This window comes from Petaurus breviceps, unplaced genomic scaffold (assembly GCF_028583685.1).
Source record: "Petaurus breviceps papuanus isolate PSGF00001 unplaced genomic scaffold, PetGlider_PUasm1.0 456, whole genome shotgun sequence".
NCBI lineage: Eukaryota > Metazoa > Chordata > Mammalia > Diprotodontia > Petauridae > Petaurus > Petaurus breviceps.
In genome coordinates this window covers 69,253-92,281 of record NW_027186343.1, presented here as the reverse complement: position 1 = coordinate 92,281, position 23,029 = coordinate 69,253, and the positions used below count along the sequence as shown (strand labels likewise).

Here is a 23,029-nt window from a genome sequence, read left to right as displayed (position 1 = left end):
ACACTTCCTGTAGGCGGGATTTTATCTGGAACTTGAAGGAAGTCAGAAAAGCCAGGAGGCAGAGATGAGGAAGGAAAAAATTCAGAAAGTCAGTGAAAACGCTCCAGGTAAAGAGATAGAGTGTTTTGTTGGAGGAATAGCAAGGAAGTCGGTAAAAGTAGATCACACAGTACAAGGGAGAGTGTAATGTATCAGAAGAGTAGAAAAATGTGAAGTGGGGCATGTTATTAAACAGTCCAAGATATCGGTTCCAGGCCCCAGTTCAGTCTCAGGCCCCAAGCCTGCAGATAAATAACTAGGGCAGGAATTCCCAGAGCAAAGGGGAGGCTGAAGTTCTGTCCTTCTGAACCAGCAGAGCTTTCCAACCGGCTGATAGTGGCTGAGCACAATAGCAGTCTTCTGGAACTCCAACAAAGGGCAAATCCAAAGTGGGTTGCTCAGGCTCAAACCCAGGTCAGAAACATTCAGAGCTCAGAAAATGGGGTGAGAGATCAGATTTTGGCACAATGAGAACACTGAAAGTTTACAGGTCCCCAGACTGAACTGTACCTAAGATACTGGAAAAACACAACACTCAATACCCCCAAGAAAGTAGCAACGTAGCAACAGAACATGCTCCGATATTCTTTACAGATATGTGTAGAGCCCAGCTCTAACATTAATTCCAAGGTCAGAAATTAGGGGAGAATAATGAGCAAACAAACATAAAAAAACCAAAATCCTACCATCAAAAGTATTCCATTGACAAGGACAAGACACAAACCCAAAAGAGAATAACTCCAAAACATCTGCAAGTAAAGACTCAAGGACTGATACAAATTCAACTAGGATTCTTGGAAGAGATAAAGTAAAAGTTCATTTTTTTAAAGCAGGTAGGTGAGAGGGAATTCTGGGAAGATGGTGGAATAGTCAGAAAATTCCAAGTTATCATATTTCCTCCACAAATAATACAAAATTGTGATGAATGTAGAGCAGTAAAAATAAAGAAGAGTTGGGGCAGAACAGTGGTCCTCTTGGGACAACTGGAGAAGATTCAAGGTTTGGTCCCTGTGAAGTATAAACACCTCCAGGCTAATTCCACTTGAACAGCAAGCAGTGAGCCCTGGGGCTAGCTTGTTGGTAGGTAGCCTTGGCTCCAGTCACAGGGATTTTTACCTCATGGGCAGTGTTGGGAGTTGGGCATCTGAACAGGGGAAGATTGAAGAAATCTTTGCTAATAAGGGCCACCAGGCCCAGCTGTGCTACTGAGATGCACTCTGGGCAAGATTGAACCAGCACATGCCCTGGTGAGTGCAGGGATTCCCACTGACTATGGACACTTACAGGAGGGCAGAATTCTTGGTTTCTGTTCCAGGCCAGAGGAGAGAACTGAAGGAGGATCTGAGGCCAGAGACACCACCTCTCATTCCCCAGGGCTAGAGGTGTTTACAATAATAAGACTCTATAAATTTTTAAAAAAATGAACAGGCAAAGGAGAATCAAACCATAAAAAATTACTACAGAAATAAAGAAGATTTGGGCTCATCTTCAGAGGAAGATATTGAAAGGGAAAAAATAAGTCTCTCCTACACCAAAGAGTAATATCAAATGGTCACTTGGCCACAAAGAATTCATTGAAGAACTTCAAAATCACTTGAAAAATTAAAATAAAAAAGATTGAGGAAAAATTTTTAAATAAAAATAATCCAAGAAAATCAATGAAATTATGAAATCAACCAACTAGAAAAGGAGACCCAGAATTTTAAGGGAGAAAATAATTCCTTAAAAACTGGAACTGGACAAGGGGAGTCCAGGGAAGTTATAAGAGATCAAGAAATAACAAAACAGGGGAGGCCAGGTGGCTCAGCAAATAAAAGTACCAGCTCCAGTGTCGGGATGACCTGGGGATCAAATCCAGGTTCAGATACTTAGCACCACACCCAGAAATAACTGGCCATGTAACCTTGAGCAAGTTACTTAACCCCGATTGCTTTAAAAAAAAAAAAAAAAGAAAGAACAAAACAAAATATAAAGAGTGAAAAAAAAATAGAAGAGAAAGTGAAACATCTCATAAGAAAAAGCAACTCATCTGGAGAACAGATCAAGAAGAGAAAACAAAAATGATCAGATTACCTGAAAGCTGCAGTCATATAAAAAAAAAAGAATCTTGATACAGTAATACAAAAAATAGTTAAAGAAAATTGTCCTGAAATGTTAGTACAAGAGGGAAAACTAGAAATGGGAAAAATTCATCTATCACCACCTGAAAGAGATCCTATGAGAAAAACCTACAGGAATACGATACCTATATTCTCAAAGAAAAACTATCAGCAAAAAAACAAAAAAACAAAAACAAAACATTCAAATATGGCAGAGCCACAATTAGAATCACACAAGACTTAATAGTGGTTACATTAAAAGACCACAGATCTTGGAATACTATATGTAGAAGAACAAAAGAACTGGGATTGAGGTCAAAAAATGGAATACCCATGGGGCAGCCAGGTAGCACAGTGAGTAAGAGTACCAGCCCCAGAGTTGGGATGACCTGGGATCAAATCCGGGCTCAGACACTTAGCACCCACCCAGAAACACCTGACTGTGTAACCTTGAGCAAGTTACTTAACCCCAATTGCTTAGGGGTGGCCAGGTGGTGCAGTGAGTAAGAGCACCGGCCCCAGAGTCAGGATGACCGGGGATCAAACCCGGGCTCTGATACTTAGTACCACACCCACAAATAACTGGCTGTGTAACTTTGAGGAAGACCTGAGTTTAAAGTTGTTCTCAGACACTTACTACTTTATGATCCTAGACAAGTCACTTAACTTCTGACTGTTTCAGATTCTTCATTTATAAAACATACAAAAAAACACACAAAACCTCATTCAAGAAACAAACTCCTTGAAAATAACAATGGACCAAACAAGAGATAATGACTCCATAAGACAACTAAAAATATTAAAACAAAGTCAAAACATGAAAAAATCAGTGGAAAAAATAATGCATTTTATAACAAAGACAAATGAATTGAAAAAGAAATCAAAGATAATTTAAGAATTAGTAGACTACCATGTGGGGCACAGATATTGTTAAAGGGCCTCCAATCCATGTAACATGAGGATCAGATGAAGGAAATAAATGTCTTTAGCCTGGAAAAGAGAAAGGCAGAGGAGGAGGAATATGGTGTGATAACCATCTTCAAATATTTTAAGTTTTAAGTGATGTCACATAGAGGACGGATTGGGTTTATGCTGTTTGGCTGCACAGAGGAAGTCCAGGTAAAATGGATGGAAATTTCTAAGAGGCTAACTTTGGTTTGGTGTAAGGAAAATCACCCAAAGAATCAGACATTTCCAAAAACAGAAAGGAAAGGGTGCCTGAGAGCAGGGTGAGGTTCTGCTGTCCAAAGACCTTCACAAAACACAAAGAGGGAGCAAAATCCCCATTTGCACAGGTGTGGAGATTCTTTTTCAAATGTGGGTTGAACTAGATGGACACTAAGGTTGCTAATCTCTCTGAAAATCTTTAATATGGATTTTAAAACTCAAAACCCAGAGAGGTGAAGTCATTTTATTCCAACCATAGGATGATTTATTCCAAGCAGAAGGATGGGGATTGCTATGGAGATCAGAGAGTAAGCATTATTTATGACATTATGCACCAGGTACTATGCAAAGTATTGGGGATACAAAAGTAGGTAAAAAAATCTGTCTCTATCCTCAAGGAGTTGATACTCTGCTGAAGAGATAACGGATATTAAAGGAAGCTAGAAAGCAAGAGAAGGGGGATTCGAGAACATGGGGAAAAGGTTGTAGGAAGCAATGTGAAGGCCTGGTTCCTGGCAAAATAAGGCAAAGGGCTCCCCTATAAAGTGCTATGGATGTGCCAGGCACTGTGCTTGGGGTAGGATCCAAGCTGTATGAACTTGGACAAACCACTTAATCCTTCTCAACTTCAGTTTCTTCATCTGTAAAATGAAAGTTGGACTTGATGATCTTTGAGGTCCCTTGGAATTCTCAAACTGATTCTGGGACATCACACACACACACACACACACACACACACACACACACACAAACACGCGCGCGCATCCCACAATTACAGAACTATACTAACAGATGCTAGCTGAATTGTTGACTTTCCTATAAGGTGACCATTTTAAAAAGTCATTCCCCTGTCTTGCAGGTCCCAGTATATGAGTGGAGCCCAAAAATCCAGGGTCTCCTCCTCAGTGCTCCCTTCTATGGCTCAGTAATAACTACAGTTCCAAGTGGGTATTTCGCTGGAGTTCTTGGAGGAAAGAAAATAGCTGGTTTATCATTGCTTATCTCCTCAGTTCTCAATCTCTTGTCACCATTAGCAGCAGACCACGGACTGCTTTCCTTCTTTATCATAAGGATAATACAAGGCATGACTCAGGTACCAGCACACCTTCAAAGTAGGTGAGTAGGATAGACTGTGCCTCAATTTCATTCGTAGTTCAAAATTTCTTATCGTTTTGATTTCAGGGGATAAACATCAGTGCTGTATCTGCATTTTGGCCAAAATGGGCTCCACCACTGGAACGTACTCTACTAAATACCATTAGTTTCTCTGGTAAAGATATAATTATAAAAATTGTTTTACATTTCTATCCCTCTTTATCTTTCCTACTTCCATCTTGGTGTAACCAGAACAAAAATTCTTCAAGATTGAAACATAAATAAAATGTAATCACAGAACTTAAGAGCTAGAGAGGACATCATTGGTCATCTAGTCCAATTCATGCAAAGTTAGAATTCTGGAGACATAAGACTTTGAGTCCTCCTTCCTTATTTAACCTTAAATTTTGTGCAGATTGAAAATGTGAGTTATTCACATGCCCTTTAATTTCAATAGTTTACAGAAAGCCACAGAGATATTAGCTTCTAGTATTCTAACTTCAAACTTACTCTGTATCTTCAACTCAGGTATGATACTGGGAAATTTCATTGCTGTCTTTGTGGGTGGATTCCTCTGTGAATCCCCAGGTTGGCCAAGTATCTTCTACATATTTGGTAAGTGACTTCATCTCAAATCCAACTGTTTCCAATTTTTAGGGTTTTACTCCTGGAAATCTGCATCCCTTATCATATCAAGGTAGACCCTACATTAAAAGTTCACAAATAATTAGGCTTAGAAAAGACAAGAAGGAATTTTATTCAAACACCTAATCCAACGAGGAAAATTAGAGGAAGTAAAAATAATCTTTTTAACATCACATAGTAAATTAGTGGCTGAATCAATAAAACTAGGGTCCCTTCCTTCTTTGTCCAGTGCTCTGGCTGCTAGAGCCCAGTTGGTTCTAAAAATAATATTCAAAAAAAAAATTTTAAAGCATTCTTTACTTGCCTACTTTGCAAACATGCTTCCAGTCAGTCAAGCAACAAATATTTATTAAGCAGCTACTGTATGCCAGGCTCTGTACTAAATGCTTGGAATGTAAAGAAAGGCAAAAGATAACCCTTGCTCTCAAGGCACTTACAATCTAATGGAAAGACATGTAAACAGCTATGTGAAAACAAACTATTTACTGAATAAATTAAAAATAATCTCAGAGAGAAGGTACTGGAATTAAGAAGGATTTAAAACCTTTCCTGTAGAAGGTGGAATTTTTGCAAGTGCTAAAAGGCAGAAGCAGCTATGTGGTGCAGTGGATGGAATGCTAGACCTGAAATCAGGAAGACTCATCTTAATGAGTTCAAATCTGTCCTCAGACACTTACTAGCTATATGACCCTGGGCAAGTCACTTCACCCTGTTTGCCTCAGTTTCCTCATCTATAAAATGATCTGGAGAAGGAAATAGCAAACCATTTCAATATCTTTGGGTAAAGCCACACACAAGCAGCTTTCCAGAGGATGGCTGCTGTGAACAGCTTTCAAAGTTCTGATTACATAATATAGTGAACACTCTATTCAGTAATAAATCAGAGCAATATATTCACAGAAAATCAAGGTACAGCATTCACAATGTTACAACTTATCACAGAAAATCAAAAGACAGAATTCACAATGACATAATAACTCAACAACTTATCACTAAAATGGCCACATAGTTTTCACCAAAGTGGTCACATAGTTTTGAACAACGTACAATCATTTAGTCAATCAATCACTTAGTAACAATCATTCAATCATAAAGTACAAAAGGTCAAAGTCCTCCACCCATGGGACACACTAAGTTATAAATCAGTCATCTGTCACTACTCAGTACTCTCTTAAGGGGTAGTGGAAAATACACAGGCCATCTACCCCTCAGTCACAAGTAAATCACAATTTCATCACTACTGAGTACCCACGGAGAGGTCTTTTCATCTCGACTCAGGGCAGGCTTTCAGCTTCCATGGCTCCTCTTCCATGATCCCAGCTCCCACCCGAATCTAACCAACTGCCACCCGAGTTCAAAGGCAGACAGCTCCCAGCTCCTTGTCCAGCTCTCCATGAAAGTCCTGCTCTGTATTGAAGCTCACAGTATCCAGTCCACCTCAAGTCTTTCACAACTTTTGTTCCTGGGAAAAGAGAACTTAACAGAGCCACAGACAAAGTACCAACACCACAGTCATGCTTCCTCTGGCAGCTCCAGCTGGCCCTCAGAAGTCTTCAGCAGGGCGGCTAGGTGGTGTGGTGCATAGAGCACTGGTCCTGGAGTCAGGAGGACCTGGGTTTGGATCCAGCCTCAGACACTTAACACAAAAACTAGCCGTGTGACCTTGGGAAAGTCACTTAACCCCAATTGCCCTCCAAAAAGCAAAAAAAAAAGGAAGAAGTCTTCAGCAGCTCCATTCTCAAAATCAAAATCACTTTCTCCCATTCTCAAAGTCAAAATCACTTTCTCCACAGAAGTTCCAGTCTAGCAGCAATAGCCCCGTTTTCAGATGCTCATCCCAAGAAGTTCTTGCTTGTGCTCTTCCTTTAATATAGCATAGCTCCTCCCTGTTCAACCCCTTACTGGTATATCAGCAACAGGGTTTCATACCTTCTGTTTCTTTAACAGAGGCTTAATTTGAAAGTAGGTGCTAAGTACCTCTTAGTTTTCCAATACAAAGGGATCTTCAAATTTCATTACCATTACACCTTGCCAAAAAAAATGGGGTCACAAAGAGTCAGACACAACTGAAAAACAACTGAACAAAAACAAAAAGCAAAGATGAAGAGGAAAGTGTTCAAAGCATGTGGGACAACCACCACAAATGCCCAGGGTCAGAAGATGGAGTGTTCTGTGTAAGGAACAACACAGGAGCCAGTATCATCAGATCCCAGAGGATGTGGGTGGGGTGGGCACAGAGAAGGGGTGAAGTAGTAAAGGAGGACTAGGTTACAATGGGACATTAAAAACTGGATGATTTATATCTGAGAATAGAAATGATATGAAAGTACTAGAGTTCCATAGAGAAGGGAGATGGCATAGTCAGGCTTGCATTTTAGGGAGATCAATTTGACAGCTGAGTGGTATATGAACTGGAGTGGGAAGAGATTTTTGAGGAGATGATGAACCAATAGGTTATTGCAGATCTAGGTGTGAGAGAAAAAGGGTTTTAATTAGACCTGTGGCTGTGTCAGAAGAGAAGGGTATGTAGGGAACTATTTCATTATGTTGTTCAGAAAACATTAATTATTATGTTGTTTGAACCTAACTTAAGGGGCCATAAATTGTCTTAGTTAAAAATTTGTCTTAGAGAACAGGCTGAACTCAGATGGCTGAGTTGGAAAACTGGATGGCTTCAGGAAATGCTTATATACCACTCAGGTCTTGTTTTGGGTCCACCCAGTATTTGTCTTTTGGGTTCCCTAAATTTTTATGTTTATGTTTATTGATATACCTCTCAGTGGACCTTGCTTGGGAACTGTCCTCTCTTCAAAACTGCTTAACTGGATATTAGAGATTCCTGTACTTATACTCTTCTCTGAACCTTATAAAACATAAATCTTGTAGAGACTCATAAGGGATCCACACCTTTTAGCCCTCTGCTTTGCCAAACAACCTATTAAATTTCTTTCTAAAACTATTTCAGGCTCTGGGGTTCACTCACATTAATAACAGGAGCATTGGGAGAGATGTGATAAAGGTAAAATTGATAGGATGTGTGCTTCTTGCCCCGGGGGCAGAAGCCTACCCCACTCCCAACTACTGGATTCCAAAGTCCACACTGCACTGACCTCTCACTGTGTCCTTAGCATCTATGTGTTGGTAATTCTGGAAACTGCCACAGCTTCTGGTGATCTGGAGTCCCTCCAGCTGGCAGATGGTCAGGCCCACCCTGGGGCTAAAAGCTCCAGCTCACACGGGCATGGTCTTGGCTCCCAGAGTGCTGTGCTGGCCACTTCCTGCCGGCCTGCCAGGCTGTCCTCAGCAGGAGGTTAGCTTCTCTGTGTCATTTTATGGGTTCTTTAGCTAAAAAAATTGTTCAGAGTCCCTTTTTATATGAATTGGAGGAGGTGAGAGCCGGAGCCCCATGGAGGTCCTGTTTCTATTCCGCCATCTTGACCACGCCCACCAATTCTTTTTTTTATATTAAGTTTATTTTAAATTTTTAATAAATCTAAGAATTCTGCTTCATCTAAATTTAAGGATGCTGATGAATTATACCATAATTTCCATTTCTATATAGTAGTTTCTAAGAGAAAGACATCATTTCCAATGAAATTGTTCAATAAATATTCCTCTTCAGTCTTTTGATATTTATAGCTGCAGAATCAAGTGCAGACTAAGCATTTCAATGTGACATCTTCCCCCTTCTGAAGCATGAAATTTTGGTAAAAATTAAAAATTATATATCCTACTTTTAGCAGCCAGAAATCCCTAGAAGTAGTCTGAAAAAAATGTCTCCCCTTTTATTTCCCCCAGCAGGCTAATGACTAACTGTATTTCCTATATTTCTCATTTATTTCATCTGTCATCTATAACATAAACTATATCTTTCTTTCTCTTAATGCTTCAATGTATATCATTTATGTAAACTCCCTTCCTTTAGATTAATTTCCTTCACTGAACGTTCTGCCATGAAGCTACATATAAGGGACTGTGTTCATTGCCCCAGCTTGTGGGTCATTCCTTATGTACCCCTTTATTCAAATTCATTCCTATATTCTGTTGTAGCATAATACCAATTTTCTAAAGAACTGATCAAATTGTTTTCTAGGAAATAAAGAAAATTTAACTCATAGTCCACTATTATGTTAGATTTTTATCTATCATATTATAACTTGTTTTTTCTCTGTAAACCCCCACATTAGGAAGTAACTTTTCTCTAACAAATTTCTTCAATGCCACATATACCCTGAACTCTCCAACTCAAAGAAGGTATTGAAGTTCTCAATGAGTGCAATATTTCAATTTGCCTCCATTAATAGTTGTTGGGAGGAGAATTTCATTTAAGTTTTTCAGGAGAGAACAGAGAAAAAGCAAATCACTTCTTAACATAGACTATTTAAAAAGGGGCCACTGGGGCGGCCAGGTGGCTCAGCGAGTAAGAGCACTGGCCCCAGTGTCAGGATGACCTGGGGATCAAATCCAGGCTCAGATATTTAGCACCACACCTAGAAAAAACTGGCCATGTAACCTTGAGCAAGTTACTTAACCCCAATTGGTCTTTAAAAAAAGAGGGGCATCACTAGTGAAGGGAATTCTGAGCGAGAATCATGTAAGGTGATGAATGTAAATGCCAACATTCATATAAATGACTTTTGTCCCAATGAAAACACTCCAAGATTATCAGTTCTCAGGGAAAGAGCTGCCTTCAGCAAATTTCTGCTTCAGGTTCTAAAGAACGGGCCTCTGATTTTCTGATTAAGGTTCAAGTCCATGGATTTAACAACAGATATGCTTTTAATTGGTCTTCCCTGCAAATTTAGGAATCATCAAGAAACGCACATTTCAATGTATAAAGAAGAATAAGCAACTGTAGCATACTTGTTCTTATGTAAAAAGATATCTTATGGACCTCAATACAGATTAATCATCATTAATGAGACTTTAGAGTACCTCAGAGTCATCTTTGCTTTTTCTAAGTATATGTGGTTATTATAAAGACTAAAAATAACAAGCCATTATTTTGTTACTGACTCTTAGCTTTATTACATACAAGGGAGCTAGGGCTATGTCAGGGGTCCAACATTTGGGTGAAGATAAACCTCAGTCCCATAAGTTGGAAAGCTTCTGCCATATGTAGTAAATTCCAATAAAAAAGAGTGATGCTAAGCAATTTAAAAACTTAGACTGATATTTCCTACAGGTCATTTTATAAACTGTTCTAAACATGGCAACAGAGCTCAGAACTATTCACACTGAGCTTCCCAGGCACCTGCGAAGAATACATGAATACATATAGTAAAGAAAACATTACTCCAATTTCTGTGGCCACCTGTGGTACTTAACAAGTTTCTTGACAATAAAAGTCTGCCAAGTTGGAAGTACTTCTAGAAACAAACATAGAAAATTAGGTAAGTGGAAAATAATGATGTGAATTGTAAAGCTAAGTTGAGGTAAAATGAAAAGCTAAAAGGGCAACATTGGCTCATTAAGAAATGTGTAGATAACTAGCCGTGTAACCTTGAGCAAGTTACTTAACCCCAATTGCTTAGGGGAGGCCAGGTGGCGCAGTGAGTAAGAGTATCAGCCCCGGCGTCAGGAGACCTGGGATTGGTTCAGGCCTCAGATAGTTGGCACCCACACAAAAATAACTGGCCATGTAACCTTGAGCAAGTTACTTAACCCTAATTGCTTAAAAAAAAAAAAAAACTGTGTAGGTAAAAGCAGCAACTTGATTGAGCTCTCGCCCAAACCTCTCCAAACACCTGCAAAAAATGACTAAATAAAGTATAAAGCAGCAGAACCCACAAAATGACATGGTCAAACAACTTTCCAGCCCAACAACCTGGAAAGTCAACAGAAAAGGTCTGTTACACCATTTTGAGAGAAGATGGCAGTCCAACATGGGCTGTGCTGGCACAAACAGGGCCAGAGGAGACCTCAAGGGACTAAATTAGAGGCAGCTATGGCAGGTTCCAGACTTCTCAACCCCTAAATGCCAAAGACAACTTAGAAGGTCAGTAGGAAAGGTGTGTCAGAGAGAGAGGTGAGAGAGGAGCAAGGTCCGGTACAACCTCAGCCCCAGCCCCAGGGTGGTGGCAGTGGTAGCAGCAGCAATAGCTGCTTCCTGAACTCTCAGCCCACAGATGGTAGAGGGATCCAGTGGCTGGTTGCAGGATCTCTTTGGTGCCACTGATGCAGGATTCTCTTGCTTTGTCCATTTTTCAATCTGGGTCACCATCCTGGGTGGAGGTCCTGGGGCAAGAAGGAGTGTTGGCGTGGTGGAGTTTGTAGGAATAGTGAAGATGGAATCCTCCTCACAGTTCCAAGGCAGAAAAGAGTGTTTGTGGTCACTCACAGATCAGAGCACAGACAAGAAGAGGACTAAAAACATCTCCTTTGTTCATACCACCTTGGAAGAACTGAAAATTGACAGGTTGCCAGAAATATATCTGAAAACAGCTACGCAAAACCCCTGAAGCTTGAAACAGTACACCTTCCACACTGGAACCAAAGATTTACCTTAACAAAGACAGCTAACTAGTCAAATTATTGCTTAGGAAAATGAGCAAACAGTGGGGAAAAAATCAGACTATAGAATCTTACTTTGGTGATGAGGAAGATCAAAACATACAACCAGAAGAAGACAAAAAAGTCAAAGGTCCTACATCCGAAGCCTCCAAGAAAAATATGAATTGGTCTCAGGCCATAAAAGACCTCAAAAATGATTTTGAAAATTAAGTAAGATAAGTAGAGGAAAATTGGGAAGAAAAATGAGAGGGATACAAGAAAATCATGAAAAAACAAATCAACAGCTTGTTAAAGGAGCCATGAAAAAATGCTGAAGAAAATAACACCTTAAAAATAGAGTACCCAAATAGCAAAAGAGACCCAAAAAGGGGTAGAGCCAAGATGGCAGAGTAAAAGCAGGGACTTGCCTAGGCCTGCACCCCAACCACCTCCAATACCTGTTAAAACATGACTCTAAACAAATTTTAGAGCTACAAAACCCACAAAATGACAGAGTGAAGAAAATCTCCTGCTGAAGGCAGCCTGGCAGGCCAACAGAAAAGGTCTATCACATTGGGCTGGGAGTGGAGCAAAATCACACATGGGCTGTGCTGGCAGAGCCTGGCCAGAGCAGATCTCAGGGGACTGAATCACTGGCAGCTGTAGCAGTTTCCAGACTTCTCAAGCCATAAATGACAAAAACAAAGTAAAAAGTCAGTGGAGAAACTCTGCTGGACCTGGGTGAAAAAAGAGTACTATCCAGCCCCTGCCCCTGGGCAGTGGAGGTGGTGGTGGCTGAAGCTGCTACAGCAGCAGCTGCTTCCAGAGCTCCAGGCCCACAGTTGGTGTAGGGACCAAGTGGCTGATCAGAGGGCAAATGCAGGAATCTCTTTGCAGGCACTGAGGAAGGACTCTCTTGCTTTGCCCTGCTTGTATCTTGGGTTGCAGTCTTGGTTGGCAGTCCTGGGGTGAGGACCACTAGCATGGCAGAGTTTGTGGTGGCTGTGGAGAGGGCATCTTTGTCACAGTTCTGAGGCAGGTAGCTAGGAGAAACTCAGACAACAGCTGCACAAAACCCCAGAAATTTGGAACATAGTACTCTCCACTCTGAAAGCAGAGTTCTACCATGGCAAAGAGCTCAAAAGTCAAGTAACTGACTGGCAAGATGAGCAAACAAAGGAAAAGAAATCAAATTATAGAATAATTTTTGGTGACAAAGATGATCAAAACATAGAACAAGAAGAAGAGAACAAAGTCAAAACTCCTATATCAAAAGCCTCCAAGAAAAATATGAATTGGTCACACATCATGGAGGAACTCAAGAAGGATTTTGAAAATCAAGGAAGAGAAGTAGAGGAAAAATGTTAAGAGAAATGAGAATGATTCAAGAAAATCATGAAAAATAAGTCAATAGTGTGCTAAAGGAGACCCAAAAAAATACTGAAGAAAATAATACCTTAAAAAATAGACTAAAGCGGGGTGGCTAGGTGGCACAGCTCAGACACTTAACACAAAATACTAGCTGTGTGACCTTGGGCAAGTAACTTAACCCCAATTGCCCTCCAAAAATAGCAAAAAAATATATATAGACTAACTCAAACAGCAAAAGGGGTCCAAAAAGTCAATGAGGAGAAGAAAATCTTAAAAAGCAGAACTGGCTAGATGGAAAAGGAAGTTCAAAAGCTCACTGAAGAAAATAATTCCTTCAAAACTAGATTGGAGCAAATGGAAGCTAATGACTTTATGAGAAATAAAGATATTATAAAACAGATCCAAAAGAATGAAAAAAATAGAAGGCAATGTGAAATATCTCATCAGAAAAACAACTGACCTGGAAAATGGATCCAGGAGAGATAATTTAAAAATTATTGGACTACCTGAAAGCCATCATCAAAGAAAAGAGCCTACATATCATCTTTCAAGAAATTATCAAGGAAAATGACTCTGATATTCTAGAACCAGAGCAGAAAATAGATATTGAAAGAATATACCAACTACCTCCTGAAAGAGGTCCCAAAATGAAAATATCAGGAATATTGTAGCCAAATCCAAGAGTTCCCATGTCAAGGAGAAAATATTGCAAGCAGTCAAAAATAAACAATTCAAATATTGTGGGAACACAATCAGGATAACACAAGATTTAGCAGCTTCTGTATTAAGGAATCAGAAGACTTGGAATATGATATTCCAGAGGTCAGAGAACCTAGAATTAAAACCAAGATTCATCTACCCAGCAAAACTGATATTTCAGGAGAAAATATGGATATTCAATGAAATAGAGGACTTCCAAGCATTCTTGATGAAAAGATCAGAGCTGAATAGAAATTATGACTTTCAAGCACAAGAACCAAGAGAAGCATGAAAAGGTAAACAAGAAAGAGAAATCATAAGGGATTGATTAAAGTTGAACTGTTTACATCCCTATATGGAAAGATGAGATAGATAGATAGATAGATAGATAGATAGATAGATAGATAGATAGATAGATAGATAGATAGATAGATTGATAGATTGATAGATAGATAGATGATATAGACAGAGGTCACAGGGTGAATTGTATATGAAGAGATGATATCTAAAAAATAAAATTAAGAGGTGAACAAGTAATGTACTGGAGAAAGGGAGACATAGAATGGGGTAAATTATTTCACATAAAAGAGGCAAGAAAAAGCTTTTACAATGGAGAGGAAGAGGGAAAAGTGAAGGGGAATGAGTGAACATTATTTTCATCATATTTTACTTAAGGAGGGAGTAACATGCATAGTCAATTGGGTATGAAAGTCTATCTTATCCTATGAGGGAAGTAGAGGGGAAGGGTATAAGAGAGGGGAGGAATGATAGAAGAGAGGGCAAATGGGAGGAGGGGGCAATCAGAAGCAAACACTTTTTTTTAAGCAATCGGGGTTAAGTGACTTACTCATGGTTACACGGCCAGTTATTTCTGGGTGTGGTGCTGAGTATCTGAGCCCACGATTCAATCTCCAGGTCATCCCGACACTGAAGCCAGTGCTCTTACTCACTGAGCCACCTGGCCACCCCTAGAAGCAAACACTTTTGAATAGAGACAGAGTCAAAGGAGAGAATAGAATAAATGGGGGGTGGGATAGGATGGAGATAAATATGGTTAGTCTTTCACAACATGATTGTTATGAAAGTGTTTTTACACGACTACGCATGTATAATCTCTATGAGATTGCTTGCCTTCTCAATGAAGGGTGGAGAGGGAGGGAGGGAAAGAATGTGTAACTCAAATTTCTAAAAACAAATGTTAAAAATTGTTTTTACATGCAACTGGGAAATAAAATATAAAGGCAACAGGGTACAGAAATCTATCTTGCCCTACAGAAAAATAGAAGGGAAGGCAATAAGAGGAGGGTGGGTTATGATAGAAGGGAGGGCAGATTGGGGGAAAGGGTAATCAGAATGCACACTGTCTTGGGTGGGGGGAGGGAAGAGATGGGGAGAAAATTTAGACCTCAAAATCTCAAGGATGTGAATGTTGAAAACTAAAAATAAATTAATAATAATAAAAAAGAAATGAATAGAATTCTGTATTTGATGGATTTTATAAGATGGGGGCAGGGAAGCATGCCAACTTGGGGCAGAGTCATATCAAATAAGACACAAATCTAACAGTATTAACTTGGTCCTCTTTTCCCTAGGGAGCATTGGCTGCATCTACTGTATTATCTGGTTTTCTCTGGTTTATGATGATCCCATGAATCACCCACTTATAAGTGACAGTGAAAAGGAATACATTATTTCTTCAATGGATCAACAGGTGTGTTAAGAATGATAGCTGGCTTGGAAAAAAAAGTCTTTGTATAAAATTTCTTAGATAATGATTTGGTATTCAAGATATATAAACAAGTAACAAATATATAAAAGATCAAAAGTAATTTCCCAATAGATAAGTGATCCAAGAACATAAACAAATGGAACTCAAAATTGCAAGACAAATTGCAAACTATTAATAGCCATGTAAAGAATGGCCTAAATTATTAATAATGAGAAAAATACAAATTAAAACAATGCTGGAGTTTTACCTCACACCCAGAAATTGCCATAGATGACAAGAGATGGCAATAGTTAGGGTTGAACAAGTTGTGGAACGATAAGCATGTTGGTGCATTGGTGGTAGGGCTGTGAATCAGTACAGCCATTTTAGCCAGCAATTTAGAATTATGCAAATAAGTTGACTAAAATGTTAACACCATTTGACCCAGAGATTCCATATTAGGCATTTACCTCCAGGAAGATAATGATAAAAATAAGAGAAATGTACACCAAAGCATTTATAGAATTACTTTTCATAGTAGTAAAGAACTGGAAACAAAGAAAATGCCCATGGATTGAGAAATAGATACACAAACCATGACACATGAATGTAATGCAGCATGACCAAGCTGTAAGAAGTGATATGTGTGATAAATACAGAAAAGCACAGAAACAGCTATATGAACTGATTGAGAGATGTCAGCAGAGTCAAGAAAACAACATGCACAGGGGTGGCCAGGTGACTCAGCGAGTAAGAGCACCGGCCCCTGTGTCGGGATGACCTGGGGATCGAATCCTGGGCTCAGACACTCAGCACCTACCCAGAAACACCTGGCCGTGTAACCTTGAGCAAGTTACTTAACCCCGATTGCTTAAAAGCAAAAAAAAAAACAAAAAACATACACAATGAATGTGACAATGGAAATGGAAAGAACGGTCACCACAAAACAACTGACAGCTGGAAAGGTAACTAACAGCCTGGAACAAAAGGTATAAAACTTTACCTGAGCAACAAACTCACTGAAAATTAAAATAGACCCCAACTGGAAGATAATGACTACATGAGACAACAAGAAATGTGGGTTTTTTTTGCTTTTGGGGGGGGGGCAATTGGGGTTAAGTGACTTGCCCAAGATCACACAGCTAGTTTCTGTGTTGTGTCTGAGGCCAGATTTGAACTCAGGTCCTCCTGACTCCAGGGCTGATGTTCTATTCAATGTGCCACCTAGCCACTCCAACAACAAGGAATATTAAAACAAAGCCAAAGGACCAACAAACTAGAAGATATGTGAAATACCTTATAGCAAAAACAAATGACCTAAAAATCAAATAGAGGGTCATAATTTAAGAAGTTCTGGACTACCTGAGCACCATGACCAAAAATCAAACTTAGACAGTCATTTTAAGAAATCATAAAAGTGTGACAAATAAGAAGTCCAAGAGACATAATTTCTGTGTAATTAATAATCAGTTTATTAAATATTACTAGCAATGAATAAAATTAGGACAGTTGAACTCTCAGAAACCAAACACTCCGGAACCTGAAAAACACCAAATTCTTAAAAAGCCTTTGGAAAGGGGTGTACTTGAGGGTGGAAATCAACTCTGATTGGTTAACAATTAATGAGGGATGGATATATTAATGCAGAGGTAAGCAAAAAGTTTCAGTTCCTCCTGCTGAGAATGTGACTCAGCCATGAGGTTCAGCTGCCTCCAGCAATCTGGACAAAAGAATCTATCTCTACCCAAACTACTCTGGCTGGTTTTCCCCTTTATCAGTTTAGTTACCCTAAATTCTAAAGGAAGATTCCAAGGACAGGGGCTTATATCCTAAGGACAAGATCTCACCTCCACTGGATTCCATTTGTAAGGCATTTTATTTGGGTGGGGTCCCATCCAAGATCCAAAAGCAATCTGAGGATTTGGGCAATCTCAATCTATCAGCAATATCCCTCAGAGACTGATAGTCTGCAGGGTACTGTTAAATAAGAAAGGAAAACCTTAATCCTAATTTAATAAGTGGTCATTAATATAGGGGAGAAATAATAATTTCTCTCCAGAGAAAATTTCCCAGATCTCTTAGAACCAAAGAGCAAAGTGGAAACATAAAGAATCCAATGGTCACCTGAATGAAATTCCAAAACAAAAACTCCTAGGAACATCTGAACCAAAATCCAGGCTTCCAAGTCAAGGAAAATATACCACAAAAAGCCAGAAAGAAAGAATTCTAGTTCTAAGGAGTCACAGTCAGAATCACACAAGATTTTGCACTATGAAGAAGCACAGAGTTTGGAAAACTACCTAGCAGAAGGAAAAAATGTAGACTTGCTACCAAGAAAAATTACCAGCAAAACTGAGTATTATCCTAGAGATCAATACTTAAAGAAATTAGTTCAGTCTATTCACTGGAAAGTCAAATACTAAAGCTGAAGCTTAGATACTTTAGCCACATAATGAGAAGACAGGATTCACAGGAAAAGGATTCTGTTGTTGGGAAAGATTGTAGGCAAAAGTAAAGAGGGATGGCAGAGGACAAGATGTATAAATAGTGTCATGAAAGCAAGAAATATGACTCTGATCAGACTTTAGGAGATAGTGAAGGATAGAAGGACCTGGTGTGGTATGGTCCTTGAGGTCCCAAAGAATTGGGCATGAATGACTGAAAAACAGCATGGATTTCTGATAAAAATACCAGAGCTGCATAAAAAATTTGAAATATGAATCAAGAGAAACATCAAAAGGTAAACTTGAGTGAAGATCCACATCAGGGACATGAAATTGCAATATATCACCGCTAACCTCCAAGGCTAACTCAGCTGAGATATGAGGCACCAATGATAAAACTAACAATGAACAGGTTTTCATTAGAGAATATTAGAAAAAGTTTTCATTTCACAGAAAGCTCAGAAAACTCTGGACTTAAACACATTGACCTCCAAAATTCTGAGAATTCGGCTTAAGTCATATATAGAGTTGATGTTAAGAAGTGCTACAATATTTTTCAGAGTTTCAGCATATGAAAAGTTTCTGTATAAATGTCGTCTTTTTAAAATTCTTTTTACTCCCTATCATTTCTCGGCCTCTTTCGGTGAATGAATATGAGCCATGGAGTTAGAACTGGTAGAACACCACATAATAAAACAATTAACACTGTAAACAATGGGGAAAAGAGAAACATATATACATAGAGAAGAATGCTGGCAAATAAAAAACTAAGAATAAATTTCTGGGCCTTTTTCCTCTAACATATTATTTAATCTAAAGAGAGCACAAAATTCCTATTAGAGACATCCATAGTATTATCTTCCACTGAAAATATGATTTTATGACTTTGGAGTCTTTTAAATATTGTGTACATTCTTTATTTTCTACCTATTTTATTGAAAGCTACTAATGAATCAAATAAACAAGACCTGCTTTAATATTATGAAAAGAAAAGAAAGAAAAAGAAAAGAAAAGGGAATGTTGCAGAATTGCAAAAACTAAGTGTGACCAAAGAAAAGAGCCCTCAACTCACTTGCAGAGATCACAGTTTTATGGGTGTAGAACATTTTTTAGACTTTTTCAATGTATTGATCAATTTCACTGATTTCCTTTTCTCATTTTCTTATTTTTCTTTTAAAAATATTCTTTGTTATAAAAGAAGGCTCTCTGGAAAGGAAGAAGAGGAGAGATATGGGAGAAATTTAGGCAATATAAAAATAAAAGCTATCGAGAAAGATTATTTTTAAAAGAATGATAGCTTTTCTATAGTGTTTAATGCTATACAATGTTCATTTATACATATCCTTTCAAAAGCTTATAAGAGTAGTAATGAAACATTACTATCCCTATATTAAAGGTGAAAAAAGACAATAGTCAAATAAAATGAAGGGACTTACCTCAGGTCACATAGCTAGTAAAGGAATGGATTGTCGTGAACCTAACTATCACATAGTCCCCTTCAATATCCTTTCCATGAGGTCATGGAATCAGAATTGAATGGCTCTGAGGGCTCTTCCTTAAGGTGAACCTATATTGCTCACAAATGGTCACTACATCAAAAGCTATAAGAAAGATATTCCAAATCACTAATAACCAGAGAAATGCAAGCTAACAGAATTTTTGCCTCATGCCCATAAAATTCACTAAGTAAATAAGGGATGAAAATAGCACATGTTGGAGAAACTGCAAAAAGACAAACACAAATGCACCATATATTAGTTGATTTCTGCAGTGCCCCAACTATTCTTGAAAATAATTTGAAATTATGTGAAAAAAAGTGATGAAAATATTCATAACTATTGAACTTGTATTATCACAGCAGGGCATACACTCCCAGGATGTCAAGAGCAGAAGGAAATCCTTCAATAGCAAAAAATTCACAACACCCCTTTTTTATAATAACAAAAGCCTAGAAACAAATTTTCCTATTGATTGGAGAATGACTAGATGACTGTCAAAATAGCAAAATGGAACATTTTCTTGTCATAAGTATTTGAAACTATGCAAAATTCTCAAAATCTATGGAAGACTTCTTATCACCTGATGCAAAGCAAACAAAGAAGAGCAAAGAGAACAATGTACACACTTGCCATCATAATGCGAACAATCCAAAAAGATATGGGAAATGAAATTAGTGCAAAGATCAGTCTTTTCTCCAGAGCTTTAAGGATAAAGCTGGATAAAGGAACAAATGAACAATAAACAGTAAAAACTGCAAATGGTATCAGAGAGCTTTGTTTTGCTACTCTATGGTACAAGGGAGGAGTCTATGGAACCAGGAAAGCCATGTCAAGAAAGGACAGTGATGTTGAAGGGGGAGGTGGGGGAGAGGAAAGGTAAAAGAACAATTTTTTTAAATAAAAATGTTTGTAGCCATCTGACCAAAGTATTGACAGTTTGATTTTCCTTCTAGGTCAATTCCCCTACCTGGTCTTTGCCCTTCAAAGCTATGATCAAGTCAATGGCATTTTGGGCCATTTTGGTCCCTAACATTTGTCGATTCTGGCTAGTTAGCAACTTAACACTATCACTGCCAACACTATTAGAGAATATGTTTGATTTAGACTTCAAAAAGGTGAGTTCATAATTCCTGCCTACTGTTCATTTATCTAATGGACTTTTTAATCAAGCAAGTACTTACTATGTTCCAGGATTAGGAACTGGGGATTCAAAGACAAAAATGAAATAGTCCCCGTCCTCAAGAAATTTACATTCTATTGGAGGAGAGAACTTATATTAAATTAAAATATACAAAGTAAATTCAAAATAAATACTAGGGAAATTGAGGGAAAAGAGAGGAAGGATGGAGGGTCAGGAAACATTTTGAATAGAAAATACCACATAACCAGACATTTGAAGGAAACAAGGGATTCTAAGAGGCAGAGATGAGGTGAAGAAGGGTATATTTCAGAGATGAGGAAGACAGTCAGTGAAAAGGTACAGAGATGAGGTAGATTTAATATTTGTCAGGAAATTATTTTCTTGTGTTATAAGGGGAAAAAATCTTGTTTTGTAAGAAAACCAGGGAGAATCCAGGGTGGTAGTTCCAGGAGCAAAAGTACCAAGTTGTCTAGGTTTTTGTTTCCCTTGGCAGTAACCCAGGAGAGAAAAGAATAGGGCTTGAACTATGGTGGTGGCAATGTTGAGTAGGGAAAAGTGAATGGATATAAGATACACAGCAGGGGTAGAAATGATAAGACTGGGCAAGTGACTGTATATGTAAAATTGCTAATCTGGGTCACTGGAATGATGGTGGTACCCTAGACAGAAATGGGAATGTTCAGGAGATGGATGGTTTTAAGGAAAAAGAAGCTGATTATTGTTTTGGATGTGTTGATTTTTAAATGCATAAGTTAGATATGTCCAACAGGCAGTTTAAGATACATGGCCAAAGTTTGAGAGAGAGATTCAAGTTGGATTATGGGTCTTGGATTTGTTGGTATAAAGATGCTAATTAAATCCATGAAGACCAATGATATCACCAGATGACTGAGTATAAAGAGAGAAGAAAGCCCAAGACAAAGCCTTGGGTCACACCAACAGTTATAAGGTATGATATAGAGGATGAAATGGCAAATGAGACTGAGAAGAAACAGTTCTACAAGTGGGAGGAAAGAAAGTAGCAGTGGCATGAAAAGCCAAAGAGGAGAGAGTATCCAGGATCTGGTGGTTAACTGTCAAATGAAGAGGTCAAGGATTATTTCAATTCTCAATAGATTACCATACAGGTGACACACCTGTTCTCTTTAGAACCACAAATCACAGAATGATAGAACTAGAAGGGGCTCTTAATCCTGCACAGGGGCTCTTAAGCCTTTCTGTGTCATGGACCCTTTGGGCAGTCGGTCTGATGAAACATACTCCCCTTCTTGGAATAATGTTTTAAAATGTATGCAATATATATTTGGCACTCCTGGCACATAGTAAGTTCTCAATAAATGTTGATTGGTTTACACAGGATTATAAAGGAAACCAATTTATTGACACTTATCAAAATATTTTTAGAACAAATACAATGATCCTAAGTCTATAAATGTGATTTAGTCCAAAATTCATATTTAAAAATAAAAAGAATATAAACCCCAGAGGGGTAGAATTATTTATCCATGATTCAATAGCAATGGCAGAGCCAGGAATTAAATGAACCCAGTGTTTTTTACTCCCAGTCCAAAGTTATCTTTACTCCTTCAAGTTATCTGTATGACCCTTCTATCTTTCTCTCATAGCTCTCTTGAAATATAATGGTTGAACTACAGCCAAGGAGAATCTATTTGAATTAAGGATTTCTGAGTATAGTTGGCAGCATGGCTAAAGGCATCCTCTACCTGAAACTATCTCCTCTACATGCTATTGGAGTGCCTGAAATGCTATGATTTAGTCAGTACTTCTTAGACTTTTTCCCTAATACAAGCATCTGTAATTTCTTAAAATGCAAATTCCCTTGGGAAGGCTGTGATATTAACTTGATTATCAGTCACACCCTAGTGTGACTTAGTATTACAAATTAATAATGGAGAAGGTCCATGGGGTTTTCTTGGCAAACATACTGGAGTGGTTTACTATTTTCTTCTCCAGATAATTTTATATATGAGGAACTGAGGCAAAAAGGGTAAAGTGACTTGCCCAGGGTTATACAGCTACTGAGTGTCCAAGAATGGATTTGAACTCAAGAAAATGAGTCTTCCTGACTCAGGTCCAGCACTCTATTCTCTTTGCCACCTAGCTGTCCCAGGTTACCAGTCAATTAGTTTAAGTACTATAACATAATGCTCTAACTCACAAGTAAGTAGTCTCTTCAACCTCCTGTGCTGCTTGAGAAGAGAGAGCTGAAGAAATTAAAGTTTTGAGGGGAGAAGCTAAAAGGAATAATTTCAGGGTATATAGCACTGATACCATTTCCTACCAATGTGGGATTATGGGGTGTTAAGGGAGCACTAGCACCTCTGGTGTGGGATCTTGCTGAGCCTTTTTCAGGGCTGCTCATCCACCTCTGGTATCCACTTGTCATCCAATTCTCATCTGTGGCTCCAAGAAAATGTAGCATACATGGTGGTCACATCCTGGTAAAATCAGCCATGGCAGATAGACTAAGCCACGTTGAGGGAGACTCACAAACTTTAAACCCATTGGTGGTAGGGGGATGTCTACCTCAAGTCTGTGAGGACTTCCCCCAGTGGCATGGGCACATGAGAACAATTTGTTCCAGTGGCTATGAAGGCAGCTGAAGCAGT

The 23,029-nt window shown here is 38.6% G+C and overlaps 1 protein-coding gene across 2 annotated transcripts in view; it reads left to right on the top strand.

Annotated features, from left to right (window-relative positions):
• The window catches only part of LOC138171689 (sodium-dependent phosphate transport protein 3-like), a 42,864-nt gene that overhangs the window by 15,157 nt on the left and 4,678 nt on the right, over window positions 1-23,029 (top strand). For both annotated transcript variants that reach the window (XM_069101321.1, XM_069101320.1), the window contains 5 exons: window positions 4,165-4,398; window positions 4,488-4,575; window positions 4,929-5,015; window positions 15,200-15,318; window positions 20,212-20,373. In XM_069101321.1, coding sequence (XP_068957422.1) covers window positions 4,165-4,398; window positions 4,488-4,575; window positions 4,929-5,015; window positions 15,200-15,318; window positions 20,212-20,373 — 690 coding nt within the window. The remainder of the gene's footprint in view (window positions 1-4,164; window positions 4,399-4,487; window positions 4,576-4,928; window positions 5,016-15,199; window positions 15,319-20,211; window positions 20,374-23,029) is intronic.